The 27,332-nt window shown below is 41.6% G+C and overlaps 1 protein-coding gene across 7 annotated transcripts in view; it reads right to left on the bottom strand.

Annotated features, from left to right (window-relative positions):
- The window catches only part of Hectd4 (HECT domain E3 ubiquitin protein ligase 4), a 211,979-nt gene that overhangs the window by 160,903 nt on the left and 23,744 nt on the right, over nucleotides 1–27,332 (bottom strand). For all 7 annotated transcript variants that reach the window (XM_008847507.1, XM_029570593.1, XM_029570590.1 and 4 more), the window contains exon 2: nucleotides 584–1,101. In XM_008847507.1, coding sequence (XP_008845729.1) covers nucleotides 584–1,101 — 518 coding nt within the window. The remainder of the gene's footprint in view (nucleotides 1–583; nucleotides 1,102–27,332) is intronic.

Here is a 27,332-nt window from a genome sequence, read left to right as displayed (position 1 = left end):
TGCTTGCTGCCAATCTTGCCAACCAGAGTTTAATTCCCTACAACGCATATGGTAAAAGGAAAAAACTTATTCCTACAAATTGTCCTCTGTTTCTCCCACTCCATACTGTGGCACATGCCAGCAAACACACACATACACATACACACACACACACACACACACACTAAATGAACATTAGAAAAGGAAAAAAAGAAAAAAGAAATAAAAATAAACTGGGGTCCAGAAATACAACTTATGATTTTGTCTTGTGATGGAGACCAGGTGAGAAATAAACCCTATAAATTGCTAAGATACATTTTTATAGACAGAAATGAAAAAATTAACAGGTCTACAAAATTTGCTTCTCCTCCCAGAAGAAAGACAGCCATCACAGTAGAGCAAAAAACCAAAACCCCTGAACTTAGGTGCCAGCTCAGGTACCTGGAACCAGGTTTGGGGGAAGTATTGCATGCATGGCCAAGGTGGTAACATTCAACACTGAAAACAAAGAAGCACAACTGAATGCTAAGACTTCCATTAAATATACTTGTTGCAAGTGTAGAACTCACAGAGTCACCAAGCAGCACACTGTCATTTTCCTTACCTAGCACACGCCAAAGCCACCAGGGCAGCAGCAGCATTTTCTTTTTGCTTATGTGGGATGTATCCCCCTGTATCAGAAGTCTCCTCTAGCCAAGAGCACAGTAAAGTTTCTATTCCATTGAGACAGTCAGCAGGCTCCTTGGTCAAGCTCAAAGGCTGACAGTCACGCAGGCAGTTCAATAGCACCTCAGCAGTTATGTTACAGAGAGAGGGGTCTGTTCTACTCTGGGACTGAATGAGGGGGAAGACCAGTAGGAGGCCCATCCGTGACGTGAAGGGTGCTTGCTCAGGTTGCTGCAGCAAGCCCTGGCGCTTGAGTAGGGCCAAAGTCTCTTCATCACCGGAGCTTTCCCTTTCATGCTGCTCTTCCAAGGCCAACTGGCGCTGGGCATTCCACAGTCCTCGCAAGGCATTCAGGCGGTATTCCAGGAGCCGGGCGTAGGCATTGCTTTGATTCCCACAAACAGAGCGCAAACGTTCTGCTAACTCGGTTGGGTTCTTGGTCTCAAACGTTAAAATCTAAAGAAAAAAACAATAGAGAAGTGGGTATATATTGACTTCAACAAAATCGCTATGAAAGCAATTTGTTCAATGGTATCTACAAGTGGTCCACATTGCCTAGCATGACGGCTCACACCTGTAATTCCTGTTCTTATAAGCTTAAGGCTTGAAGATCACCACAAGTTCCAGGCCAGCTGGGGCTACAGAGTGACACCCTGTCTCAAAAAAGCAAAACAAGGTGGGCCATAGTGGTGATCTGAGCACTTGAGAGGCTGAGGCAGGCAGATCTCTGTGAGTTCAAGACCACACTGGTCTACATAGTGAGTTCCAGGCCAGCTGGGCTACAGGGAGACCCTGTCTCAAAAAGACCAAAACAAAACAAAAGCAAGGGGGTGGGGGTGGGGAGGTGGTTCAGTGAATAAAGCGGCTTGTTCTACAAAAGTGAGGCTCTACTGGAGTTCAGATACCCAACACCTGTGTAAATGCTGGGAGGTGTGGCAGCCAACCTATAATCCCAGCACTTGGAAGGCAGATACAGGGGATCCCTGGAGCAAGCTAACTAGCTAGAACCCAATCAGTAAGCTCTGGGTTCAACTAAGAGACCCTGCCTTAACATTTGAGGAAGAAAGCAATCAAGGAAGATACCCAATGGATCAACCACTGGCAACCTGTGACCACCACATGCGCACATGCAAACATACATACACATACATGTATACCACACAGATACATGCAAGGAAAGCAAAACAACAAAAAAAATTTTTTTAAGTAAAAATAGTCCATATTGCTGGGCGTGGTGGCGTATGCCTTTAATCCCAGCACTCAGGAGGCAGAGGCAGGCGGATCTCTGTGAGTTCAAGGCCAGCCTGGTCTACACAGTGAGTTCCAGGACAGCTAGGACTACAGGAAGACCCTATCTCAAAAAGACCAAAAAATAATAATAAATAGTCCATATCAAAAATTATTTCCACTGTAACCATAGAGAAAATATGGACTATAAAGTCAGGTCTTCCCTGATGGAAATCCCTGAACCAGGCTTTTTTGCTAATATTCTTTTTAAAATCCAGAATAGAGCACCTGGAACTATAGCTCAATGGTAGAACATATGTTTAACATGCTTTTGATATAATCTTCAACACCAAAACTACACACATACATGAATGCTGCATGGATTCATAAATTGAGATTAGAGCTAACTAAAAGAACCCAAGACAGTCATAGTGGTGCAAGATAATAATTCCAGCACTCAGGAGGCTGGGGCATGAGGATGAAAAGATGAAGGTCAGTCAAAAGAAAGGAAGAGAACCGAGAGTGGAGAGGAAGGACCCAAATCATAAAAGCATGACACAGAAATTTAAGATGCAAAATTTTCTTTGCTTTTCTCAAAAGGCTCTTTCCCTCTGACTTTCTGGGCCACTGAGAAATGAACCTTCCCCAGTCTGTCTGCTCTGACTTGAGTTGATGTATGTAAAGTCTACATATTAAATTTCATTTGATTCTTTATCTTGAGAGTACTGGCTCTTACTTAGTTGAAAATATAAGTTACTGAAAATCTAGAGGATGCCTCCTGAAAATCATATGCTTTGGCAAGAAAATACAGTGAATTCTGGACATATAAGAATTGGATAAGTCTGTATCATGTCACAGATTTACGTAATGGGTGAGCAATAGTAAGAAAAGGATGTGCCTCAAAATCAAAGAACAAGGAAGAGTCCACCATTTATTAGCCTAATACAGGCTTTGAAGAATTTTTTTTTTGGTCTTTTCCTGGAACTCGATATGTAGACCAGGCTGGCCTTGAACTCACAGAGGTCCACCTGCCTCTGCCTCCCGAGTGCTGGGATTAAAGGTGTGCACTACCATGCCAAGCTGAAGAATAAATATTAAATTTAATTTTGGACAACCCTCCTGGTAGTGGGAGTTAGATACAATAATTATAATAACCCAAGATCATTTAATACAGACTTATTTTTTAATATTTTTATTATTTTTATTTTACATGTATGAATGTATTGCCTTTAATGTATGTAAGTGCACCTGTGCCATGCAATGCCCAGAGAGGATGGAAGAGGGCATAGGATCCCCTGGAACTGGAGTTACTGATAGTTGGTAGCCACCATGTGGGTGCTGGATATCAAACCTGGGTCCTCTGTAAGAGCAGCTAGTGCTCTTAACCACTGAGCCATCTCCAGCCCCTTATTATTTTTATTTTATGTGTATGAGTGTATTGCTTGCATGTATGTAAGTGCACCCATGCCATGCAATGCCTGCGGAGGTCAGAAGAGGGCATCAGATTTCCCTGGAACCAGAGTTACAGTTTTTAGCTGCCATGTGGGTGCTGGGAATCAAACCCAGGTCCTCTACAAGAGCAGCCAGTGCTCTTAACTGCTGTGCCATCTCTCCAGTCCCACAACTGATTTTTTTTAAATTAGTGATCTCAAATGTTAAGTGCCTCTTAAATATACATCATGGTATACGAAATGATAGATATGAAAGAACCTATAGCTCTGCATATTATGATTAGCTAATAAAAACTATTATAATATGTGGTGTACTTTTCTGACAATTCTAAGTACTTCAGTTATATTTTTAGCATTGGACTTTAAAGATATTAATATTCTGAAAGGATTAGAGTTGTAATTAAATATCACATAATCTGTGCACTTAAACAGCAGTTGTGCTTATTGATTTAGCTGTATCTAAAGTGCACCCATTAAAGTATTCAGCACTCTCCATTTTAACTACTGCCCCCTCTGCTGCTGGTCTTTAGAATTTGAAGTTTAAAGGTCATAGCCTAAGGTCATTTCATGAACATATCCTACCTTTGGTTTTTAGTAGATCAGCTTTAGAACCTCTATTTTTGTACTAATGAATATTGAATGACTTGCAGGTCCTTATATAAAATTACTGCTCTCAGTAACTGCTTCTGACCAAAATGTCATTAGAAAATTAATACTTTTCTCTTTAAAACAGGGAAAATTATTTAAAGACAAGGGAAGATCCCTGTCACCCTTAATCAGAATAGTCACTAACTATACTTTAGTGGTAAATACTGAAGTCACCTCAGTTAAGAATTGACTTCCAAAGTAACTCATAACCTTAATATAACTTTACTATACATAATGTGTATGGGGGGGTTTGTTGTTGTTGCTTTTGTTTTTTGTCTTTTTAAGACAAGGTCTCTGCAGCCCCAGCTGGCCTGGAACTATGCAGACTAGGGTGGTCTCGAATCCACAGAGATTCACCTGCCTCTGCCTCCTGAGTGCTGTGACTAAAGGTGTGTGCCACCACATCCAGCTATATGATGTGTTTTTAAGTTCAGATAACAACAGTCATTCTGGAACATCTAACAGAAGGTAGACAAAATATTCTTTGCAGGCCAAATCTGATTTTGACCAAGACTCAAATAGTGAATGTAAGAAAAACTACATTGCAGGGTTTGGTAGTACACAACTTGACAGGAGTTCAAAGTCATCCTCAGCTATATTGTGAGCTTGTGGCCACCCTGGGCTATATGAAACCCTGTCTTAAAACAACAACAACAACAACAAAAGGGCTGGAGAATGGCTCAGGAGAGGACCAGGGTCTGGTTCCTAGCACCTATATCGGGCAGCCCACAACATCCTATAACTCCAGTTCCAGTTCCAGGGGATCCAACTCCCTTTGGCTTCTGAAGGCACCTGCACACACGGGGCACATAAACTCATGCATGCACACACACACACACACACACACACACACACGCACACATAAATAAATGAATCTAAAGAAGAGGAGGAGGACGAGAAGGAAGAAGAGGGGGAGGAGAAGGGAAGGAAGGAAGGAAAGGAGGGAGGGAGGGAAGAAGGGAGGGAAGTATAGATTAGAGAAATGATGGCTCAGTGTTTAAGAAAACTTGCTGCTTGGCCCGGGCGTGGTGGCTCATGCCTTTAATCCCAGCACTGCCCAGAGGCGGGCAGATCTCTGTGAGTTTGAAGTCAGCCTGGTCTACATAGTAAGTTCCAGGCCAGCTGGGGCTACAAGGAGACCCTGTCTCAAAAATACCAAAAAAAAAAAAAAAAAAAAGGAAAGAAAACTAGCTGTTTTTGTAGAGGACTTGAGTTTGGTTCCTAGCTCCCACATCAGGCAGCTCACAACTGACTGTCAGTTCCAGGGGATCTTACATCCTCTTATAGCCTCCTCAGGCACAAGGACACACATGGTACAAATACATATATGCAGGCACACACACACATTAAAAAAATCCTTTTTAAAAAGGGGGCAAAGATAAAAATCACTTAAAAAAAAAAAAAAGTCATGACTAGAGCTGATTTTCTGTTTTTTGTTTTTTTAAGACAGGGCCTCATTATGTAGCCCTGACTAGCCTGGAACTCTGTATGTAAACCAGGATGGGCTTAGACTCACAAAGATCCCTTTGCCTCCTGAAGGCTGGGATTTAAGGGTGTGTCACCACCATGTCTGCCCTTGATTTAAAAACAAACAAAAATGATATCTTTAAATAACTGGTAGTCAAACAAATGACACAAAAATTTAGGGGAAGGGCTGGAGAGATGGCTCAGTGGTTAGGAGTACTGGCTCTTCTTGCAGAGGACCTGGGTTAGGTTCCTAGCCTTCACATGGTGGCTAACAATCATCTATAACTCTAGTTCCAGGGGACTAAACCTCTTGTTAAGATGCTCAATAAAAAGCTGGACCTTTTGGTCTGTTAAGTTGGGGGAAAAAAAGAATAGAGCACTCACCAATTAAATTAGACACTGAAGCTACATAATCTTATTCAGTCTTGGAAATATGTTCATTCAAACTTACTTTCAATATCTCCTATTTTTCTTTTTATCTTTTTTTTGGGGGGGGGGTCTTTTTGAGACAGGGTCTCTCTGTAGCCCCAACTGGCCTAGAACTTACTATGTAGACCAGGCTTGTCTTGAACTCAGAGATCCATCTACCTCTGCTTCCCAAATGCTGGGATTAAGGTGTGTGCTACCACACCCAGAAAATTTTTTTAAATATTTTATGTGTATGAGTATAATGTCTGCATGCATATAAGTACACCTATGTTGTATAATGCCCTCGGAGGTCAGAAGAGGGTGTTGGATTCCCTAGAACTGAAGTTACAAACAGTAGTTAGCAGCCATGTGGATGCTGGGACTCGAACCCTAGTCCTCTGAAAGAGCAACCAGTGCTCATAACTGCTAAACCATCTCTCCAATCCCCATTATCTCCTATTTAACCTAACTGATAGCTATGATATTAAATTCCACTTTACTTCAATAATTTAGACTCTAGCTTGAACCAAAACAGGAATGGACCTGACTTGCTACTACTAAATGGTTCAGCTTTGGCTAACAGGTAAAACTTTCTCCAGCACTTGATTTTCCCAAAGCTTTCTCTGAACAACTACTGTTGATAGCAAAACTTAGATACATTAAGAAATGTTTTCTACTTGCAAGAACTACTGAACTGTTCTCAGAGATGGCTGTACCTTTTTACACTTGCACCAGCATTATGTGAGGATTCTAACTTCTCTACATGGTTACTAACTCTTGCTCTCATTGCCTCTTTTGACTCTGGTCATTTAGTGGTGTGGAGCAGCCCACATGGTTTGATCTACATTTCCCTGGTGGCTAATGATGTTGAACATCTTTCCTTGGGCTTACTGGTCATTTGTACATTTCCTTTGCAATGGTGGGGGTATAACTCAATGATAGAGCATTTATTTACCTAGTATGAGCAGGACCCCAAGTTCCATCCTCAGCATGAGGGGATGGGGGATAGCCCATTTTGAGAAATAGTAATTTTGCAAAAGTAGTAAGAACTATAACTGCATTAAACAGAAATGCATCAAGCAAGTTTAAACTGGCCACCATGGCAGATACCTGTAGAACCAACTACTCTAGAGACTGAGGCAGAAAGACAGCTTGAACCTAGGAATTCCAGGCCTATCTGGGCTACACAATGAGGCATGATCTCAAAGAACCACCACCAACAATTTGCATGAATTCACAGAATTGCTTAGTAAATATACTACTGATAAAATATAAAAGTTGTGGCACTTAGGGGACAGAGGCAGGTTGGCAAATACTGACAAGAATGTGAATTAACAGGAGATCCCAGATACTCCAGGTAGAAATACAATTTGATACAAAAACCTTAGAAACTACTTGTCATTACCTAAATTGAAAAATGTACTTTATTGTCAGGCTTCATGAAATAACATACCTTTAATCCCAATATTTGGAAGGCAGAGGCAGGCAAATCTCTGTTGAGTTTGAGGTCAGCCTGGTCTACGGAGCAAGTTCCAGGCCATCCAAGGCCACATAGTGAGGTCCTGTCTCAAAAGAAAGAAAGACAAACAAAAAAACCTTACTAATTTCTTGTAGCTGCTCCGTTTAAACTGGTTTTAAAAACAGACATTTATTCATGTCCAATTCTGGAAGTCAGAGCCCCAAATCACTATCCCAAGATCTAGTGACTGGAGAGGCTCCCTCCCAAAGTGGCTCCAGCACAGAGCCCATTTCTTGCCTCTTATAGATCCTGGTGGCATTTGGCATTCCTGGGCTGGTGGCTATACTCCTTTGATCTCCTCTGCCTTACATTCTCTTTTTTGGGTACTCTCCCTCTCCTCTCTTGTAAGGACAGCTCTCAACCATTGATGCATTTAGAGTCTACCAGATCTGCAAAGGCTCCTTTTTCTTATAAAGTAACACAGTTACAGGATCCAAAGACCAGGATCTTTTGTTTGTTATATACTAGTTATACAATGAAATCTTTCAAACACAAACTTAAGCCCCATATTCTTTAGGGTTTTGTGCATAACATGATGAAACAATAAGGAAAAGAAAAAGAAAAAACAGAAAATTGAAGAGTTTACGAGGATGACAGAGCTTTGAAGGTACTGGGAAGGGCCTACCATTAAAAACAAAGCATTTTTTTCAAAAGGGCAATCCAAAAATATATATGTACATGCACACATATACCACATACACGTAACATATATATGCACCATATACACATAACCCTTTTTAATACATGATAATAAGAAATACCACAGTTTTTAACAGCTGTTATTCTAGCCCTAGAAAGCAGGCTGTGATCACTGAGCTCACTGCTAAGAAGAATTTAATGGTTTCTCTAGAGCTGGGGCTCTACCCTGTATAATGAGAATATTCCCAGTACAAGGTGTAAAGAGTCCAAGTGCCTCACACATAGGAACAGCATGAGCTGCTGCTGCACAAGCCAGGGTTGGGGGGTTGTGATTGGCTCTGCCTATGTCTTCAGGCTGTCTCAAGTATAGAGGTGCTACCAACACACAGTGGATAGAGACCAGCAATTCTGGCAAGCATCCTACAATGTATAGACTAGCCCCTACAGCAAAGAGTTACCTGGCCCAAATGTGGGAACTGTGGTCTTTAGTGACCACCTGATAGAGTACATGCAAGAAGGTTAGCAATGGCCACCTCATACTACATGTGAAGAGGCAATCTCTCCACAAGAGATACAGAACATTTCAGCTTGCAAAAATTTTTTTACTAAGAATCTCACACAGGACAGATACTAATCACATACTGAATTTTCATAAGATGCAGAAAGAGACATGTTAGGTATCAGAAGGATTCTGCAGGTGATGATGATGATGATGATGATGATGATGATGATGATTTTGGTCTTTTTTGAGACAGGGTCTCCCTGTAGCCCCAGATGCCCTTGAACTCACAGAAATCCACCTGCCTCTGCCTCCCAAATGCTGGGACTGAAAGCATGTGCCACCATGCCCAGCTGATTCTGATAGATCATAACTCCTCAAGGGTGAGAACATCTTTACATCATCTGCATTAAAAACTCACTATTTTGAACTGTTTGTCCTAAAATCAATCCCAATGTGTAGCAGTCACTCAACAGCATCATCTAATATTATTGTAAAAAGTTTATTCAGAATTATTTCAAATTCTGTCAAATGGCTTGTAACTTTGTCCATTTCATTCACTAATATATCTCTAAGCACCAGAGAACCTGGCACATGCTAGGTGCCAATATTCAACAGATACTGAATGATCCAAGGATGAAAAATGGTACCCAGCAGTACACACATCTTCCCTCTCAATCAAAGCAAAGTGAACAAAATGACAGAAGAGCAACAGACACAACAAGGCACCCTTCCAAGTATACCCCAAACTGGCACTTCTCCTTGAGACTCCTAGCCTTTGCCCCATATTCCTGTCAGGCTATTGGCTTCTGACTTGAACATGGGACCCAAAACAGGTGCCATCCACAGCTATTATCAGATAGGAAATGTTAAGTCTATACTTGTGGCCTCTAATAGGCTGTACTAGGCAAGACTACAACTCAATAAAAATCCCTGATGATCATGTCTCACCACTAAGGACCTCTAAGAAACTCAAGAAATGCTGTCTGATTCATGCTGTGGGATCATGCCCTTCTCAATTCCTGCTCACATCTGTACCTAATGAAAACTGCCTAGAAAACCTGTCTATCACTTCACTGGTTATTTCTTCTAAATCAAAAGACTCCACTTTAAAATTCAAATCCGTCTGTTGCCTTAATCTGCAAAGAACAAATGTTCAGAAAAACTAACTAACTAAAATTAAATGTACCTTTCCTAGCGGAAATGTAATATGTTGTTGAGGAACAGGAATAAAGACCCTAAGGAGAAGCCACTAAAAGAACACAATACATATTCCTTAGGTATTCTTCAAATCCCTTCTTGATAAAATAGGAAACCCCAGAAACTTCCAGTGAAATTGACATCAGGTACCACTCCAAATAATAGGACTACAGTTTCTTTTTCATTTTATTATTTTATGTGTATGTGTGTATTGCCTGCATGTAGGTAAGTACACCCGTGTCGTGCAATGCCTGCGTAGGACGGAAGAGGCTGTCGGATCCCCTGGAACTGGAATTATGAACAGTTGTTAGCTGCCATGTGGGTGCTGGGATTCAAACCTGGGTCTTCTGCGAGAACAACCAGTGTTCTTAACCACTGAGCCATCTCTCCAGCCCTGAGGGACTACAGTTTAAGTGTTGCTCCTCCATCTTACTGTTCTTTGGCCATGGGAAACCAACATTGCCTCACACCCTGTAGCTTTACTTGTCAGCATCTGGACTCACTGCATAACTACTGGCCCTGTCCTATGATCAAAAAATCTTCAGCTTGTACAGTCTTATGTGAAAACCATGATTTCACATTGCTAAAAGGCTGTCAAGATGACTCACTGAGTAAAAGGCTTGCCAGCAAGCCTGGGAACCTGAGTTTGATCCCTGGAACCCACAGCAGGAGAAGAGAACCAAATCCCAAAAGGTGTCCTCTGACCTCCACAGGTGCACAAAAACACACACATTAGTAGCAATGAGTATAAAATTTTAAAAACTTTTGACTGGAGAGATGACTCAGTGCTTTTGCAGAGGACCTGGGTTTGATTCCCAGCACCCACATGGCAGGTAACAACCATCTGTAACTCCCATTTCCAGGGGATCTGATGCCCTCTTCTGACCTCCGTGGGTACTGCATGACACAGGTGCACTTACATGTATGCATGCAATATGTTAATATGCATAAAATAAAAATTAAAAAAAATTTTGAGACAGGGTCTCCCTGTAGCCCTAGTTGTCCTGGAACTCTCTATGTAAACCAGGCTGGCCTTGAACTCACAGAGATCCACCTGCCTCTGCCTCCCAAGTGCTAAAATATTTTTTTTAATTTATGATTTAGAAGTTTTACAAATTATTAAAAGTAAAATATATAGCAGGTCTCTTCTTTAGTGTATGTGTGCAGTGTGATGTACATGTGTGTGGTATAGGCCAGAGGGGGACACTGGATGTCCTGCTCTATCACTCTTCATCTTATTCCCCGAGGCAGGGTATATCACTAAACCTGGAGCTAGACTAGAAGTCAGCAGCTGTCTCCATCGCCCTCCTCCCACACTGCTAGGAATACAGGCACATATGGCCATGCCCAGCAAGGGCTCTTGCCCACTGAGCCATCTCTCCAGTCAAAATACATCTTCTTAATGTTGCTTTCAGTATCACTTCTGAGTTATAAAATATTTGCCTAAAAATGATAAAGGGTAAATACACAAAAATATTCAGCTGGGCATGGTAGCATATGCCTTTAATCTTGGCAGTCTGGAGGCAGAAGCACGTGGATCTCTGTGAGTTTGAGGCCAATCTGGTCTACATAGCAAGCTCCAGGACAGTCAAGGTTACATAGTAAAATCCTGTCCCCAAAATAATAAGTATTATTAAAATTGAACTATATTTGTGTGTGTGTGTGTGTGTGTGTGTGTGTGTGTGCGCATGCGTATATGGGGGAGGGGACAATTCATGCCATGATGCACATGTGGAGGACAGAGGACAACTTGCAGCAGTGGGTCTTTACTTCCACCATGCAGGGTCTGAGGATCAAAATCAGGTTGTCAGGCTCAATGGCGAGTACCTTTACCTGCTGAGCCATCTCTTTTGTCCCATGTAACATTTTTATTTTTTATTTTTTGGTCTTTTTGAGACAGAGTTTCCCTGTAGCCCCAGCTGGCCTAGAGTTTGTTATATAGACTAGGATGGCCTTGAACTCACAGAGATCCACTTGCTTCTGCCTCCAAAGTGCTGGGCTGGGATTAAAGGCATATGCCTGGCAGCCATTGTAGCATTTTTATAAGATGCTATTTCAGAAAGAACATAAAACAGAGGTCTTTCCTGAATGGTCTCCAAGGCAAGGCTCAAGAGTTCATAGCAAAGCTAGGCATGGTGGTACAAGCTTGTAATTCCAGCACTTAGGAGGCTAAGGCAGGGGGCTGCCACAAGTTTAAGACCAGTCTAGACCATAAAAAATACCAGGTCAGGCTGGGCGTGGTAGCGCACGCCTTTAATCCCAGCACTTGGGAGGCAGAAGCAAGTGGATCTCTGTGAGTTCCCTAAGGCCAGTCTGGTCTACATAGTGAGTTCCAGGACAGCTGGGGCTACAGGGAGACCCTGTCTCAAAAAGACCAAAAAAAGGTGGGAAATGGCTCAGTATATTAAACATTTGCCATGAAGGTATAGGGAACTAAGTTGAGAGTCCTAGAATCCAGGTAAACCTGGTTATGGTAGTGAACACCTGTAATTTCAGTGCTTCTACAGCGAGATGAGAGGCAAAGGCAGGAGACTCCCCAGAAGCTTGCAGGCCAGCTAGCTTGGTATACACGGTGTGAATAAGAGACCCTGACTCAAACAAGGTGGAAGGCGGGGCTGGAAAGATGGCTCAGCGAGCTAATAGTACTAGCAGCTCTCCTAGAGGACCTGGGTCTGGTTTCTAGCATCCACATGACAGCTAACAACTGTACTTAACTCCAGTTCCAGGGGATACAACATTCCTCTTCTGGCTTCTGTGGGCATTGCACAATTCAGGTGCACTTACATATATGCAAGAAATACACTCATACACATAAAATAAAAATAAGGGGCCAGCCTGAGAAGACTCTGTAGAACTCGAGAAGAAAAAAATAAAGAAAAATGAGACATTAAGAATAGAGACTGAAATACAAAGCCAGTCAAACTTAAGGCATTCACTTCCATTTCAATTACCTACTACCAATCATCAATATACATATAGCCTGTGTTGGACTCCTAGAGTAAAGAATTGGGAGGTATGGCTTACAAGCTTTCTTATTTTCCAAAAGAGTGAAGAGAAAAACATCATACTCTGTGGTTCCCTAAAGAAGTGATGCCCCATGGCAGGTGGTGAGAACTGCTGATTTAGAGCATAAAAAGAGTCAGAGGTGGTGGCGCAAGGCTTTAATTCCAGCACTCGGGAGGCAGAGGTAGGCAGATCTTAGTGAATTCAAATTCAGCCTGTTCTACATAGTGAGTTTCAGGCCAGCTGGGGCTACAGGGAAACCCCGTCTCAAAAAAAAAAAAATGAATAAATAGAAACTAAAACAAACAAAAAAACCATAAAGACAGTATGTTGTCCCAAGCTGTGTTTGCTCAAGTGCCAACATGCCAGATGAACTATAAACAATTTCCATTTATATGAATGACATGTGATAGGACAATACACAGAATTCTGTGCTTGAGTCCCCCAGAAATTGCTCTCTTCTTAGTTTGACAAGCCATAGAGGTGATAAGCTATGAACTAGTGGGATACAGAGAATTTCTATAAGTTGAACATTTTTTTTAATGTATGTGTATGCATATGTTGCCTGCATGTAGGTCAGTGCACCCATGTTGTGCAATGCCTATGGAGGACAGAAGAGGCTGTGGGATCCCCTGGGACTGGAGTTGCAGACAGTTGTTAGCTGCCATGCAGGTGCTGGGATTCGAACCCGGGTCTTCTGCAAGAACAACCAGTGTTCTTAACCGCTGAGCCATCTCTCCAGCCCCCAAGCTGAACATTTCAAAGACCAAACATTCTAAGTCCAAGTGGAAAAGCTCTAAATTTCATGTTTGATCAAATCACTATAGAACAGGGAAAGGTGATTATTATTTTGACCTTAACAAGTAAACTATATTAACACATGAGTTATTCTACAAGAGGATGAACTAGGATGGAACTGTACTTATATTGGGGTGATCCTAGCATCTTTGTTATCTATATAAGTCTAGAGCCATAATTAAGACACTGATCAATTTTATAGCTGAGAGAAACAAGTCTCACCAAGCCCTTTAAATAGGTTATGTGATGCTCCTGATCCTACATCCAACAGAACTACAAGTCAAAAACTTAGATTCACTAAAACAATATGTGGAGCATAAGTCTGTTTTTACTAAAAATGTGCACATATGGGCTAGAGAGATGATTCAGTAGTTAAAAGCATATACTACTCTTCCAGAAGACCCAAGTTCAATCCCTAGCAACTGTCTGGTGGCTCACAACTACCTGTAACTCCAGTTTCAGGGGAAATGACAGCCTCTTCCGTACTCCGTAGCCATTGCACGACACAGGTGCACTTACCTACATGCAGGCATAACACTCATACACATAAGGTAAAAATAATAAATAAAATATTTTTTAAAAAACTGTATCAGGTTGAATAAGCAAATTATGAAATAAAAGTAAAAGCCAAGTTTGGTGACACGTGCCTCCCAGCACACAGGAGGCAGAGGAAGGTGAATCTCTGTGAGTTCAAGGCCTGCCTGGTCTACATAGTTCCAGGTCAGCTAGGGCTACAGGAAAACCCTGTCACAAAAAGATCCCTCCCCCCAAAAAAAGAAAGAAAAATAAAATGTTCTATTTCTTTTTAAACTATACACAGAGAAGCCTAGAAGTAGTACAAAATTTTTTTTTTTAAGTAATGTCTCTGACCTTTTCATGTCAAGTATTTGCCAGTGAAGAGTCCAACTAGCAAACAAAAGCCTGCCTCTGGGGAAGAAGTCACCTGAAAACATGGAGCTTTGAGCACCCACATGGCAGCTAACAACTGTCTGTAACTCCAGTTCCAGGGGATCCGACAGCCTCTTCTGTCCTCCATAGCCATTGCACGACACAGGTGCACTTACCTACATGCAGGCATAACACTCATACACATAAGGTAAAAATAATAAATAAAATATTTTTTAAAAAACTGTATCAGGTTGAATAAGCAAATTATGAAATAAAAGTAAAAGCCAAGTTTGGTGACACGTGCCTCCCAGCACACAGGAGGCAGAGGAAGGTGAATCTCTGTGAGTTCAAGGCCTGCCTGGTCTACATAGTTCCAGGTCAGCTAGGGCTACAGGAAAACCCTGTCACAAAAAGATCCCTCCCCCCAAAAAAAGAAAGAAAAATAAAATGTTCTATTTCTTTTTAAACTATACACAGAGAAGCCTAGAAGTAGTACAAATTTTTTTTTTTTTAAGTAATGTCTCTGACCTTTTCATGTCAAGTATTTGCCAGTGAAGAGTCCAACTAGCAAACAAAAGCCTGCCTCTGGGGAAGAAGTCACCTGAAAACATGGAGCTTTGATTTGCTTGTTGATTTATGAGTCTCAACTTATCCATGCTGAGAACAGATGGCAAAAGAAACTGGACCAGAGTGCAGCTATGGCAGTACAAATACGGTGGTCAGGAGGACATATATTCTTCTTAATTTTAACCTTTTCCTAGAAATTGCCTGGAATGCTATGGAGTGAAAATGGGTGAGCAGGTGTGGGAGGATTTTATTTCTGGCAAGATCTCATGGCAAAGGAGAAAGGTGAATGGGATTAGAGTTAACTTAATTCCAGAAAAAGCAATAACAAAGGTTGCAAATATCTTGAATAATTTTTTTTTTTTTTTGGTCTTTTTGAGACAGGGTTTCCCTGTAGCCCCAGCTGGCCTGGTACACAATATGTAGACCAGGCTGGCTTTAATCTCACAGAGATTTACCTGCCTCTGCCTCCCGAGTACTGGGATTAAAGGTGTGCACCACCACACCTGGCTATGAATTTTTTAAATATTTTATTATTTTTATTTTATGTGTATGTGTGTATTGCCTGCATGTATGTAAGTACACCTGTGCCATGCCAATGCCCACAGAGGACAGAACAGAGCATCAGATCCCCTGAAACTGGAGCTATATAGACAGTTGTTAGCTGCCATGTGGGTGTTGGGATTCGAACCTGGGTCTTCTGCAAGAACAGCCAGTGTTCTTAACCACTGAGCTATCTCTCCAGCCCCAGCCATGAATAATTTTATGTTTCTAAAAATATTACATTTGGAAATGTTTGTTAGAATATAGTACTTTAATTTCTGTATGAATACCTTTTTAAAACTTAAATCTTAAAATTAACATGATATTCATTTTTTAATACTTTATTTCTATTTTATGTGTAAGAGTGTATTGCCTGCATGTATGTAAGTGTACCCATGTCATACAATGTCCAGGGAGGTCAGAAGAGGGTGTCAGATCTCCTGGAACTGGAGTTATGAATGGTTGTTAGCCACCATGTTGGGGCTAGGAATAGAACCAGGTCCTCTGCAAGAACAGCCAGTACTCTTAACCACTTAGCCATCTCTCCAGCCCCACTACATGATATTCTTATGATATACCCAAACAATAAAGACAATTTCTGGGAAAATATCATGTTATTAGAAAAACATTATTTCAGGGCTGGTGAGATATTTCAGCAGGTAAAGGTGCTTGCTGACAAACTACAGTTCAAGCCCCTGAACCTACATGATGGAAGGAGAGAACTTCCTCCTATAAGTTGTCTTCTGACCAGACACACACCATGGCATGTGCACATGCACACACCCCCTAAAATAAATACATTCATAAATGTAAAACGAAGAACATTATTTCATACAATTCCTCCCACTTTGGCTTCACCAAGTTTCACAGCAACACTATCATGTTCTCTCAAGTGTCTACACAGTCTAAAGCAAACTCAAAGACTTGCTTTTGAGAGGTTCAAAGTTTCTATTTCATTTTTCTTTCTCAAAGGTATGCATAAACACTACCCATGAAGCCAGTATAGTAAAACAGGGCTGCCTTAATCTTTTAGTATATTCTTATCAGCTCTGTGCTTTACTGGTCTCAGGTGAATTCATTCTTCTAGGTCTCAAGGAGTGAAACACCTTAACAGGGCCCCTCAAATGAGCAGACTTTATTTCATAACAACAACAACAAAAAAATCTGGTTTAAAAAGTCTAAAGCAGGCTTCGGAGATGATTCAATGGTTAAGAGCTTGCTGCTCTTCAGAAAACCTGAGTTTGAATCCCATGTCAGGAGGCTCACACCTACCTTTAGCTCCAGCTCCAGGGAATCTGATACTCTCCTAGCACATATATGGGGCATACACTCACAGACACACATAAATAAAAATTAAAATGTAAGCCGGGCATGGTGGCACATGCCTGTAGTCCCAGCACTTGGGAGGCAAAGGCAGGTGGATTTCTGTGAGTTCAAGGCCAGCCTGGTCTACATAGTGAGTTCCAGGCCAGCTGGGGCTCCAGGGAGACCCTATCTCAAAAAGACCAAAAACAAAAAAAAAAATTAAAAAAACAAAAACAAAAACAAAAAAACCACAGAAACCTAAAAGCTGTCACAGGACACATCCTGGATGTTCACTGTGCGGGCGTGTACAGCCTGCTCTAATCTATGACTACAATCATTTTGGTTAAACACTACACTGCCTTTTGTTCTCCTGGTCATTAGGTCTTTTGATGAGGGACTGAGTCAGTTCTTCTAGTTAACATGTCCAGTTTGGTAAGTTAGAACCAAATAATAGGTTTGGGTCAACAAGGCCTGATGGTCTCCCTAAGGAAGAATGTCCTTCCATGTTGGAAGTCCTCAAGACTGGAAATGATGGCTTGTCACCCCCTCCATTCAAAATATGAAACCTGGTTACTGACTACCTTGTTTCATAGTCTAGGGAGAGTTATCAGTTTGGCTTATGGAAGAGCTTGTTTTCTTTGATACTGATAAACTATATTAACACAAGAATTTGCTTTTTATTGAGATAGGGGTTTCATATAGCCCAGGCTGGTCTCCAGCTACTATGTAGCTGAGATTAGCCTTGAACTTCTAATCCTCCTGCCTTCACCTCTCGAGTGCACAATACTACACTTTATTTTTTTAATTATTTTTATTTAAACAAGTGTTTTGATTGTCAAAATGTATACTTGTATGTGTACAGTGCCCAAAAAGGCCAGAGTAAGGCAACAGAGCTGACTTGTTAGCTCTGGGTGCTGGGAATGGAACCTGTGTCCTCTGGAAGAACAGCAAGTGCTTTTAAATCCTGAACCACCCACCTCTCCAGGCCCCACTACCTCACTTTAAAACAAGAGTTTTCTACAAAAGGATGCAGTAGGAGGTCCTAGGGCACCTAGACCCATTAGGATGCTAGGGTAACCCTAGGATCTTTTCATTTGTATGGGCAACTCTAAAGCCAGAGTAAAAGAAAAGGTCAATTTTATGTATGAGGTAATAAACCCGATGAGCCAGCCCTCCCATGCTCTTCCAGACCTGCTTTATCAGTTTCACAAATGATTCAGATCTTCTTTCCAAAGTAATACAACCTTAACTGTAAGAAAGGTTGGTTATCAGGTTAGAAGTGTGGACACCAGCCCTTCTCAACAAACAGGCAGGGTGGAGTAAGCTTAGTGTTGACTGTCTGCTGTCTGAAGGGACACAGATAAGAAAAAAGGCACAGGTGGCCTTCTTCCTACTGCCTTACAACATGGTTCACATCAACACAGAGAGCTTCTCTAACAATTAAATAACCTTTTAATAGTAAAAGTCAGATGAGTAGTTTAGGAAGAAACTACAAAAGCAGTTTTATTTTTAATTAATATTTTATTTTGTGAGTGTTTTGCCTGTGTGTATGTAAGTGTACCCTGTACACACAATGCCCATTGGGGTCAGAAAAGGGCATCAGATACCCTGGATCTAGAGTTACAAACAGTTGTTAGCCATCATGTGGGTGCTGGGAACCAAACTCTGCAAGAGTAGCGGGTGCTCTTAACCACTAAGCCATCTCTCCAGATCCCCTCACCCAATTTATCAAACTCTAGATCTGCCTATAAACTATTCATAGTGGTTGGATAGATACAAATGGATTCTATGCTTTAATTAAAAAAGGGGGGGGGGACTAGGGGACATGGCTCAGTTGGCAGAGCATTTGAACCACAGGACTGCACAAAATGGAGTGTGGTGATGCACACTTGTAATCCCAGTCTTTGAGAAGTAGAAGCAGGAGGATCAGAATTTCAAGGTCATCCTCAGCTAAATAGTGAATCTGAGGCTAACCTGGGCTACATGAGAACTGGCCCCAATCAATCAATCAATAGAAAGGGCAAAGGGTAAAAATGAAAGGTACTAATGAGTGTGTTGGCTTCCCACCTCATTAAACAAATCATAAAATACTCATAGCACATGGTAGAAAGAGGAGAATAGATTCCTGCAGGTTGTCCCCTAACCTCTATGTATACGCCCATACATGTGTATATACACACACACAAACTTCTAAACTTTAAGTTAGGCTAAAAGAACCTTCATTTCCTATCCTCCTAAGATCCGTCTACTTCCTTATGGTATTTCAGAAATAACTTTTTAGATGTGAAGGTAACTTTAAAATCTCCAGCCAGAATTTGACAAAATTGAATATGTGCTCAATGAGATTAACAACAGTTTGATTTTTATACACTGGCCTAAAAATGTTCATCTTGGCTCCTAGAAAGTATATGTATATGCAATCATACCCCACATATTTTATCCAATAAAATCATGTTGCATTTGAAAATTATGCGTATTTTTCATTATTTATTTATTTATTTATTTATTTATTTATCTATTTATTTATTTTATTAGCTTAAAATGAGTTTGTGACCCTCTAGGTTAGGACCTGTTTTCATTATTCATTACAAACATGAATCAATGGTTACCAAAAATTAAGCTTTAATTTTACTCAAGACTAGATTGCTACAAAGTCCACTGGCCGTTTCATAGGCAGACCCCACCAAGGTGCTCCGGATCTCTAATGTAAGCATTTTTCACATCCAGAAGAACACAGGGCTAGCATCTCCAAGCTGTTATTAATGTATGACAGGAGCAAAAAACCCTTGATAATGCACCGTGTCCCAGCACCCAGAGAGCCAGAACAGGGTCCCTCCTGAGGGACCAGAATTTAATTCCTAGCGCCCACATCAAGTGGCTCATGAACACCTGTCACTCCAGTTCCAGAAGATCTGATGCTCTCTTTGAGCTTCTGTTGCACCAGCGCGAGCACACACACACACACACACGCACACACAAATAATATATATTTTTTTTTAATTGAGAGAGCAACACCAGATCTCAAAGCATTTTGGGTCTTTACTAGAAAATTATATTCTCCATCATGCTGTATGCTGGTTGCTTCAAATTCTAGTTCAATTTCAGGTGTCATGTACATTAAGAAATTGAAGATGGAAGCCAGATGTGGTGTAGTAGAAACCTGTAATATCAGCGCCTGGGTGATAGAGGCAGGAGGATCAGGAGTTCAAAGTCATCTCTGGCTAAACAGCAAGATTACAGCCAGTCTGAGCTACATGAAAGCCTGTACTGAAAAAAGATGGGTAGCCAGGCATGGTGGCACATGTCGTAATCCTAGCACTCAGGAGGTAGAGGCAGGCAGATCTCTGTAAGTTGGAGGCCAGCCTGGTCTACATATTGAGTTCTAGGCAAGCTAGTACTACAGTACTACACACTGAGACCTGTCTCAAAAAGAAAGAAAAAGAAGGGGGTGGGGTGGCTCAGTCAATAAAGTGCCTGCCAGGCAAGGATGAGGATCTGAGTCTGGATCCCCAGAAGCCATATAAAAGTTGGATGTGGCAGCACACAGCTGTAATCCCAGTATTGTAGGAGGGAAGACAGGTTGAGATCTGGAGCTAGCTGGCCAGCTACTACAGCCAAATCAATGAATACTAGGTTCAATGACAAATCCTATCTCAAAAAATAAGGTGAGGAGGGCCAGGAGTGATGGCTCATGCCTTTAATCCCAGTACAGGCAGATCTCTGTGAGTGCCACGCCAGCCTGGTGGACATAATGAGTTCCAGGCCAGTTGGGGCTACAGGGAGATTCTGTCTCAAAAAGACCAAAAAATAAAAAATAAGGTGAGGGAGCTGGAGGGATGGTGCAGCAGTTGAAGAGCACTAGCTGGATATGGTTCTGAGCACCCACATGGCAGCTAACAACATTCGTAATCCCAATTACAAGAGATCCAATGCCTTCTTCTGGCATCCGAAGACATTGCATGCATGGGCACACCTACGTACATGCAGGCAAAACACTCATACACATAAAAAAATAAATCAATTAAAACATATTTTTGGCCCAGGTGAAAAAAAGATTTTGACTTGAAGGCCAGTGTGAGTTATATAACAAAACTGTCTTAAAAAAAAAAAAAAAAAAAAAAAAGCTGGGGCTGTAGAGATGGCTCAGTGGTTAAGAGCTCTGGTTGCTCTTGCACAGGACCCAGGTTCAGTTCCAAGCACCCACACAGTAGCTAACATCCATCCATAACTTCAGTTCTAGGAGCTCCATTGCCTTCTACCGGCATCCACAGGCACTGAACAACATGGGTGCACTTACATTTATGCAGGCAAAACACTCATACACATAAAATAAAAATAAATAAATAAGGGACTGGAGAGATGGCTCAGCTGTTGAGAACACTAACTACTCTTGCAGAGGACCCAGGTTCAGTTCCCAACACCCAAATGGCAGCTAACAACTGTCTGTAACTCCAGGTCCAGGGGATCTGATGCCCTCTTCTGACCTCTGTGGGCACTGCATGCATGTGGTTCACATATAAATGCAGGCAAAACATTCATATACAAAAAAATCAATAAAAAAAATTTTTAGGGTGGTGGCACATGCCTTTAATCCCAGCATTCAGGAGGCAGAGGCCGGTGGATTGCTGTGAGACTGAGGCCAGTCTAGAATGGTCTACATAGGGAATATCAGGCCAGCTGGGGCTACATAGTGAGACCATGTCTCCAAACAATTTTTAATAAAATTAAATTTTAAAAAACGCTATGAGTGTAGCTTAATGGTGGCATTCTTGTCTACCATGTACAAGGCCCTGTGGTCCATGTCCAGCACTGAAAAATTTTTAAAAAGGAGGAAGGTGTTGGGCTTGATGATACATGTCTCTACTAATACTCAAGAGGCCAGAGCAAGAGAACCAAGAGTTCAAGGCAGCCTGGATTATATAATGAGAGTGAGTTCCAGGCTGCTCTGAGATAGAAGGACCCTGTCTCAAAAAGGAGAGATAGAGACAGAGACAGAGAGATAAAAAGGAGACAGAGAGAGACAGAGACAGAGACAGAGAGAGAGGCATGTGTACCTGGCCTCTGATTAAGATGGCAATCGGCATAGATAAGGAGCTGTGCTGTCACTCCTGTTCCATATCCTGGAAAGTACCTAAAATATTCAAATAGTACTTTACCATTTACAAAAGCTTCCATCACCAAAGAACGAATGTACCAAAGATTTTGTGTTTGAAGCATCCTCATCCAAGAACAATATTCTCCTGAGGGGTAATGCTCAATAATCAAACACCTTGCATGACCTGATATGCTGACACAGAAAAAAATAAATAAGACAATGGAAGGCCTACAGAGAAAGGAAAATATCAGGCTACATAAGAAAGATGAACAATTAAAAATCCCTTTGAAACGATCTCTTAAATTCAGCCTGCAGAAATAAAGTAGACTTTGCCCCTACCAGAAATAACCAACAGTATTTCTCCTGAAGACAAGATCAAGGTAGTACATACTATTATTTAACTCTACCAAAACAGACAACAATCTAGCCAGGCGTGGTGGCACAGCACTTAGGAGGCAGAGGCAGGCGGATTTCTGTGAGTTCAAGACCAGTCTGATCTTCATAGTGAGTTCCAGGCCAGCTGGGGCTACAGAAAGATCCTGTCTCAAAAATACCAAAAAAAAACAAGAGCAACAATCTGATTTTTTCCCAAGTTTTAAAGAAATTGAGGGATATCTAGTCATCTATGCTAACACATGATTTTAGACTGTACCATGCCAAGAAACTTGAGGGATTCAATACTTGAATTACAATGGGTGTTTCAATAGCATCCCACATTATTAAACATCGTATTTCAGTTGCTATTCTGGGTGAGTTACCCCATTTACTTCATTAATTCCTCTCAATTATTATCATTTACCCTCTTGAAGGAGAATATCTCATAAAAAAGAATGGAAAATTTTTATTTTGTTTTTTGTTTTTGAACCGCCTCATGTAGCCCAGGCTGGCCTCAAATTAACTATGTAGCCAAGGATGATCCTGAACTTCTAATCCTCCTGTCTCTCTCCTAAGTGCTGAAATTACAGGTGTGCACCAACATCTCCAACTTTATGTGGTGCTTAGGATTTTCAAAGCCCAGGACTTCATGCATTCTAGATAAGTAATCCACCAACTCAGCTTTATCTCCAAGCCCAAGGAGAAGAATGTTCTGGTAAGTAACAGCACTGGGCTAAAAGGCTGCTGATACATTGATGTCTACAACTAACTCTCTCCATGTCCACATGCGTCCCCTGAAGACTCCTTCAGTTGAAAACAGGTTATTTGACACTGATTCTTTGAGGGCATGGCATTCTGTACAGTTCCATACATTAGTGCATATTCCAAAGATGGCAGGCAGGGCTGGGAGTGTAGTTCCAGTGATACAGCACCTACCTGGCATAAGCAAGGCCCTGGATTCCATCCCCAGTACTACTAAGAAAAACAAAACAAAACGAACACCTACCCAAAATGATACTCAAGGGGCTTGAGAGATAGCTCAGCAGTTAAGAGCACTGGCTGCTCTTCCAGAGACCCAGGTTCGATTCCCAGCACCCACATGGTAGCTAACAACCATTCATAACTCTAGTTCCAGGAGATTCGACATCCTCTTCTGACCTCCTCAGGCACTACACGACACAGGTGCACTTCCCTACATGCAGGCAATATACTCATCTACATAAAATAATAAATAATTTTTTTTAAATGACACTCAAAGAATCATACAACATAACATTTTATAAACATGTAAAAGCCAGTGCTATCTCGGGAGGCAGAGGCAGGCAGATCTCTGAATTCAAAGCCAGCCTGGTCTATATAGTGAGTTCCAGGTAAGCTGGGGCTATAGGGAGACCTTGTCTCAAAAAAAAAAGGACCAAAAAAATGCCAGTGCTATGCAGGATATATGCTTGTTCATCATTTAACTCTGGAAGCAGAAGGGCAAGTTTTGGGTACCAAATAGAACTACTTAGAGAGACTAGGCAAGTGGTGCATACCTGTAATCCTAGCACTGGAAATGCTGAGATAGGAGGTTCACCACAAGCTTAAGGCCAGCCTGATCCACACAGGGACCAGGACTATCTCGGGAGGCAGAGGCAGGCAGATCTCTGTGAATTCAAAGCCAGCCTGGTCTATATATATAGTGAGTTCCAGGTAAGCTGGGGCTATAGGGAGACCTTTGCCCAAAAAAAAAAGGACCAAAAAAAAATGCCAGTGCTATGCAGGATATATGCTTGTTCATCATTTAACTCCGGAAGCAGAAGGGCAAGTTTTGGGTACCAAATAGAACTACTTAGAGAGACTAGGCAAGTGGTGCATACCTGTAATCCTAGCACTGGAAATGCTGAGACAGGAGGTTCACCACAAGCTTAAGGCCAGCCTGATCCACACAGGGACCAGGGCTATGTAGTAATTAACACCTTGTCTCAAACAAACTGTAGTGGATGGTTTTTTTGTCAACTTGGCACAAACTAGAGTTATTTGGGCAGAGGGAACTCAATTGAAGAACTTCTTCCATAAGATTAGCCTATGGCCATATCTATGGTGTGTTTTCTTGATTACAAATTGATATAGGAGGCCCAGTCCACTGTGGGTGGTGCTATCTCTGGGCAGGTGAGCCTGGGCTGTATTAGAAAAGTAACCGACTAGGTAAGTGGAAGCAAACCAGTAAGCCATGTTCCTCTGTGGTCTCTGCTTGAGTTCCTGCCCTGACTCCCTCTGTGATGGACTGTCACTTGGAAGTGTAAGATGAAATAAACCCTTTCCTCTCCAACTTGATTTGGTTAGTGTTTTATCACAGCCATAGAAAAGCAGACTAGTGATAATAATCTTTGTTGGGTTTTAGTTAATAAATGAGCTGATAGTTCTGGGACCTCAGGGGGCTCATGTCTATGGCCATGGACTCTTCCATGGAGTGGTGGGAGAGAAGGTGCATGGAGGTAATTGACTAGTGCCCCCAGAGACCCAAAGGATGGAATCACACCACGATAAAGTACTATTAACAAAATCTTATACAATTTTTTTTAAATAAAGATTTCAAAATAAGCTCTGTGTCCTCCTTTTAGTATACTTCCAATTCTGTCTGGTCACGTTTCAAATGGTCAATAGCCAGTCATGGTGACAAATGGATAGATCAATTCCAGAGGATGTATTTAAATAAAGGAAGAAACCACAATTGCTTGATTGTATTTGGATAGAGAAGAGGAAAGTAAGATGAACTGATTTAAACAGTGTTTGTCTTAGGAGAACAACTGTTACTACCTGAGGACACATTGAAAAGGTTCTTCTTCGCCGGGCATGGTGGCACATACCTTTAATCCCAGCACTTGGGAGGCAGAGGCAGGCAGATCTCTGTGAGTTCAAGGCCAGCCTGGTCTACATAGTGAGTTCCAGGACAGCTGGGGCTACAGAGAGACCCTGTCTCAAAAAGACCAAGAAAATAAAATAATAATGGGGCTGGTTATAAAGATCTTAGAAGGCCAGCTCTGAGAGTGGGGCATAGCCAAATATCCACACAGAACAGCATTTTACAGAGGTGACCTGGCTGTTACTGCCACCACATTCCGAAGTTTCCAAGTCAAAAACCTGTAGAAAGACCCATGGGCCCAGCTAGACCTGATCAAGTTTCAGCACACACATACACACACACACACACACACACACACACACACACACACACATACTGCACAAGACTCAGGGAACATCCAGGAAGAGGGGGCAGAAAGTATGTAAGAGCTGGAGGCTGGGGAGGAGTGCTGTGAACTGCTGGCTTCTGGACACATCATTGTGACACTCATGAACTCTCTGTATCTATAGTAACTTAAAGGAGACAAAATCAAACCAAGATGAATCACCATTTCAATAGGATACATGCAGGCAATACACTCATACAAATAAATAAATAAATAAATAAATAAGTAAATAAATGAATAAATACATACATAAATAATTTTTTAAGAACCCAAAGTGGTAGGGGCAGGAGGATGCTTATTATTTTTTACCAGATGTTTTATTATCTTAAAAAATAGTATCCTCAGGGCTGGCGAGATGGCTCAGCGGTTAAGAGCACTGACTGCTCTTGCAGAGGACTCAGGTTCGATTCCCAGCACCCACATAGTGGCTACAAACTGTCCTTAACTCCAGTTCCAGGGGAATCCAAAGCCCTCTTCTGATCTCCGCGGCATTGCACGACACAGGTGCACTTACATACTTGCAGGCAATACACTCCTACACATAAAATAAAAATAATAAATTTTTTTAAAAAGATTAAAAAAAAGAAAGACAAAGAAAAATTTTCCTTGCCTAAAAACCACGTCAATGACCAGCACAACAAATGACATTGACCCAGTAGTAGCACTTTTATCTTGGGAGTAATCAACAGCTACCTAATTGGACTTAAGGCCCACTCAATGGGAGGAAATTCATGTGTGGTACTGTAAACCTAGCCAAATACACATAGCTGGAGAGGTCAAAGATCTTAGAGAAAACCCCAAAGCTGTCACATCCCTAGATAAATGTAATTTTAAAAAAATTATTTATTATTTTATGTGTATGTGTGTATCGCATACATATAGGTAAGTACACCTGCACCCTTGTTGTGCAATGCCCAAGGGGGTCAGAAGAGGGCATCAGATTCCCCTGGAACTGGAATTATAGATAGTTGTTAGCTACCATGTGGGTGCTGGGAATTGAACCCGGGTCCTCTGTAAGAGCAGCCAGTGCTCTTAACTGCTGAGCCATCTCTCCAGCCCCAGACAAATGTAATTTCTTATCATGTGCAAACTATGGATCCTGTCTCAAAAAAAGACAAAAAAAAATTTTTAAGAAATAAAACAACCCGGGTGTGGTGATACACACCTTTAATCCCAACATTCAAGAGTCACCACCCATCAAAGAATCTTCTTTTTCAACAGAGATTACAAAGTTCCACAACTAGTCATACATAGAGCTGTCTGTGAATTTCCCAAGCCTAAGTGGCACATCTATGATAAAACCTCTACACCTGAGGGTCATGGAACATAGAACAAGGGGTGAAGAATGTATCTTTCAATTCTCATCAATGACGTGCCCTCATGCAACAGAGGGCCAGGAACACAAAAGGTCACAAATGGTCACCTGTCCTCTTGATCAAGGAGGCTGAGGAGACCCCACCAGATGGACTTGAACCAGTATCCAGTCTACAAAGAGGAGGGTCAACACAGAGGAATCATTTCCTCCATGCTTCCAAGCAAAGCCAACCATGGTCGAGCAGGACCTTTGACTTATCTTCACATAGGTGGAACTGGTAAAAGAAAGAAGCCAGGGGCTCCTCCCAAGCTCATGTGACCCCTGAGAAACAGAGCCTCAAATGACCTTAAGAGTAAAAATAAATTGGTTTATCTGGGCCAACTATATGGCCTTAAACACCCAAAAGGAAAGAATAACCAAAGATTAAAGGGGCCAAAATAATTTTTTAAAGTCCATATGTATAGCTAAAGGCTACATAACAAGCAACAATGCCAGATAGGAGATACCTTCTTT

Source organism: Nannospalax galili, unplaced genomic scaffold, assembly GCF_000622305.1.
Source record: "Nannospalax galili isolate Female #2095 unplaced genomic scaffold, S.galili_v1.0 scaffold120, whole genome shotgun sequence".
Classification (NCBI taxonomy): domain Eukaryota; kingdom Metazoa; phylum Chordata; class Mammalia; order Rodentia; family Spalacidae; genus Nannospalax; species Nannospalax galili.
The sequence above is the reverse complement of the archived record's forward strand: the minus strand, read 5'-3'. Positions and strand labels throughout refer to the sequence as shown.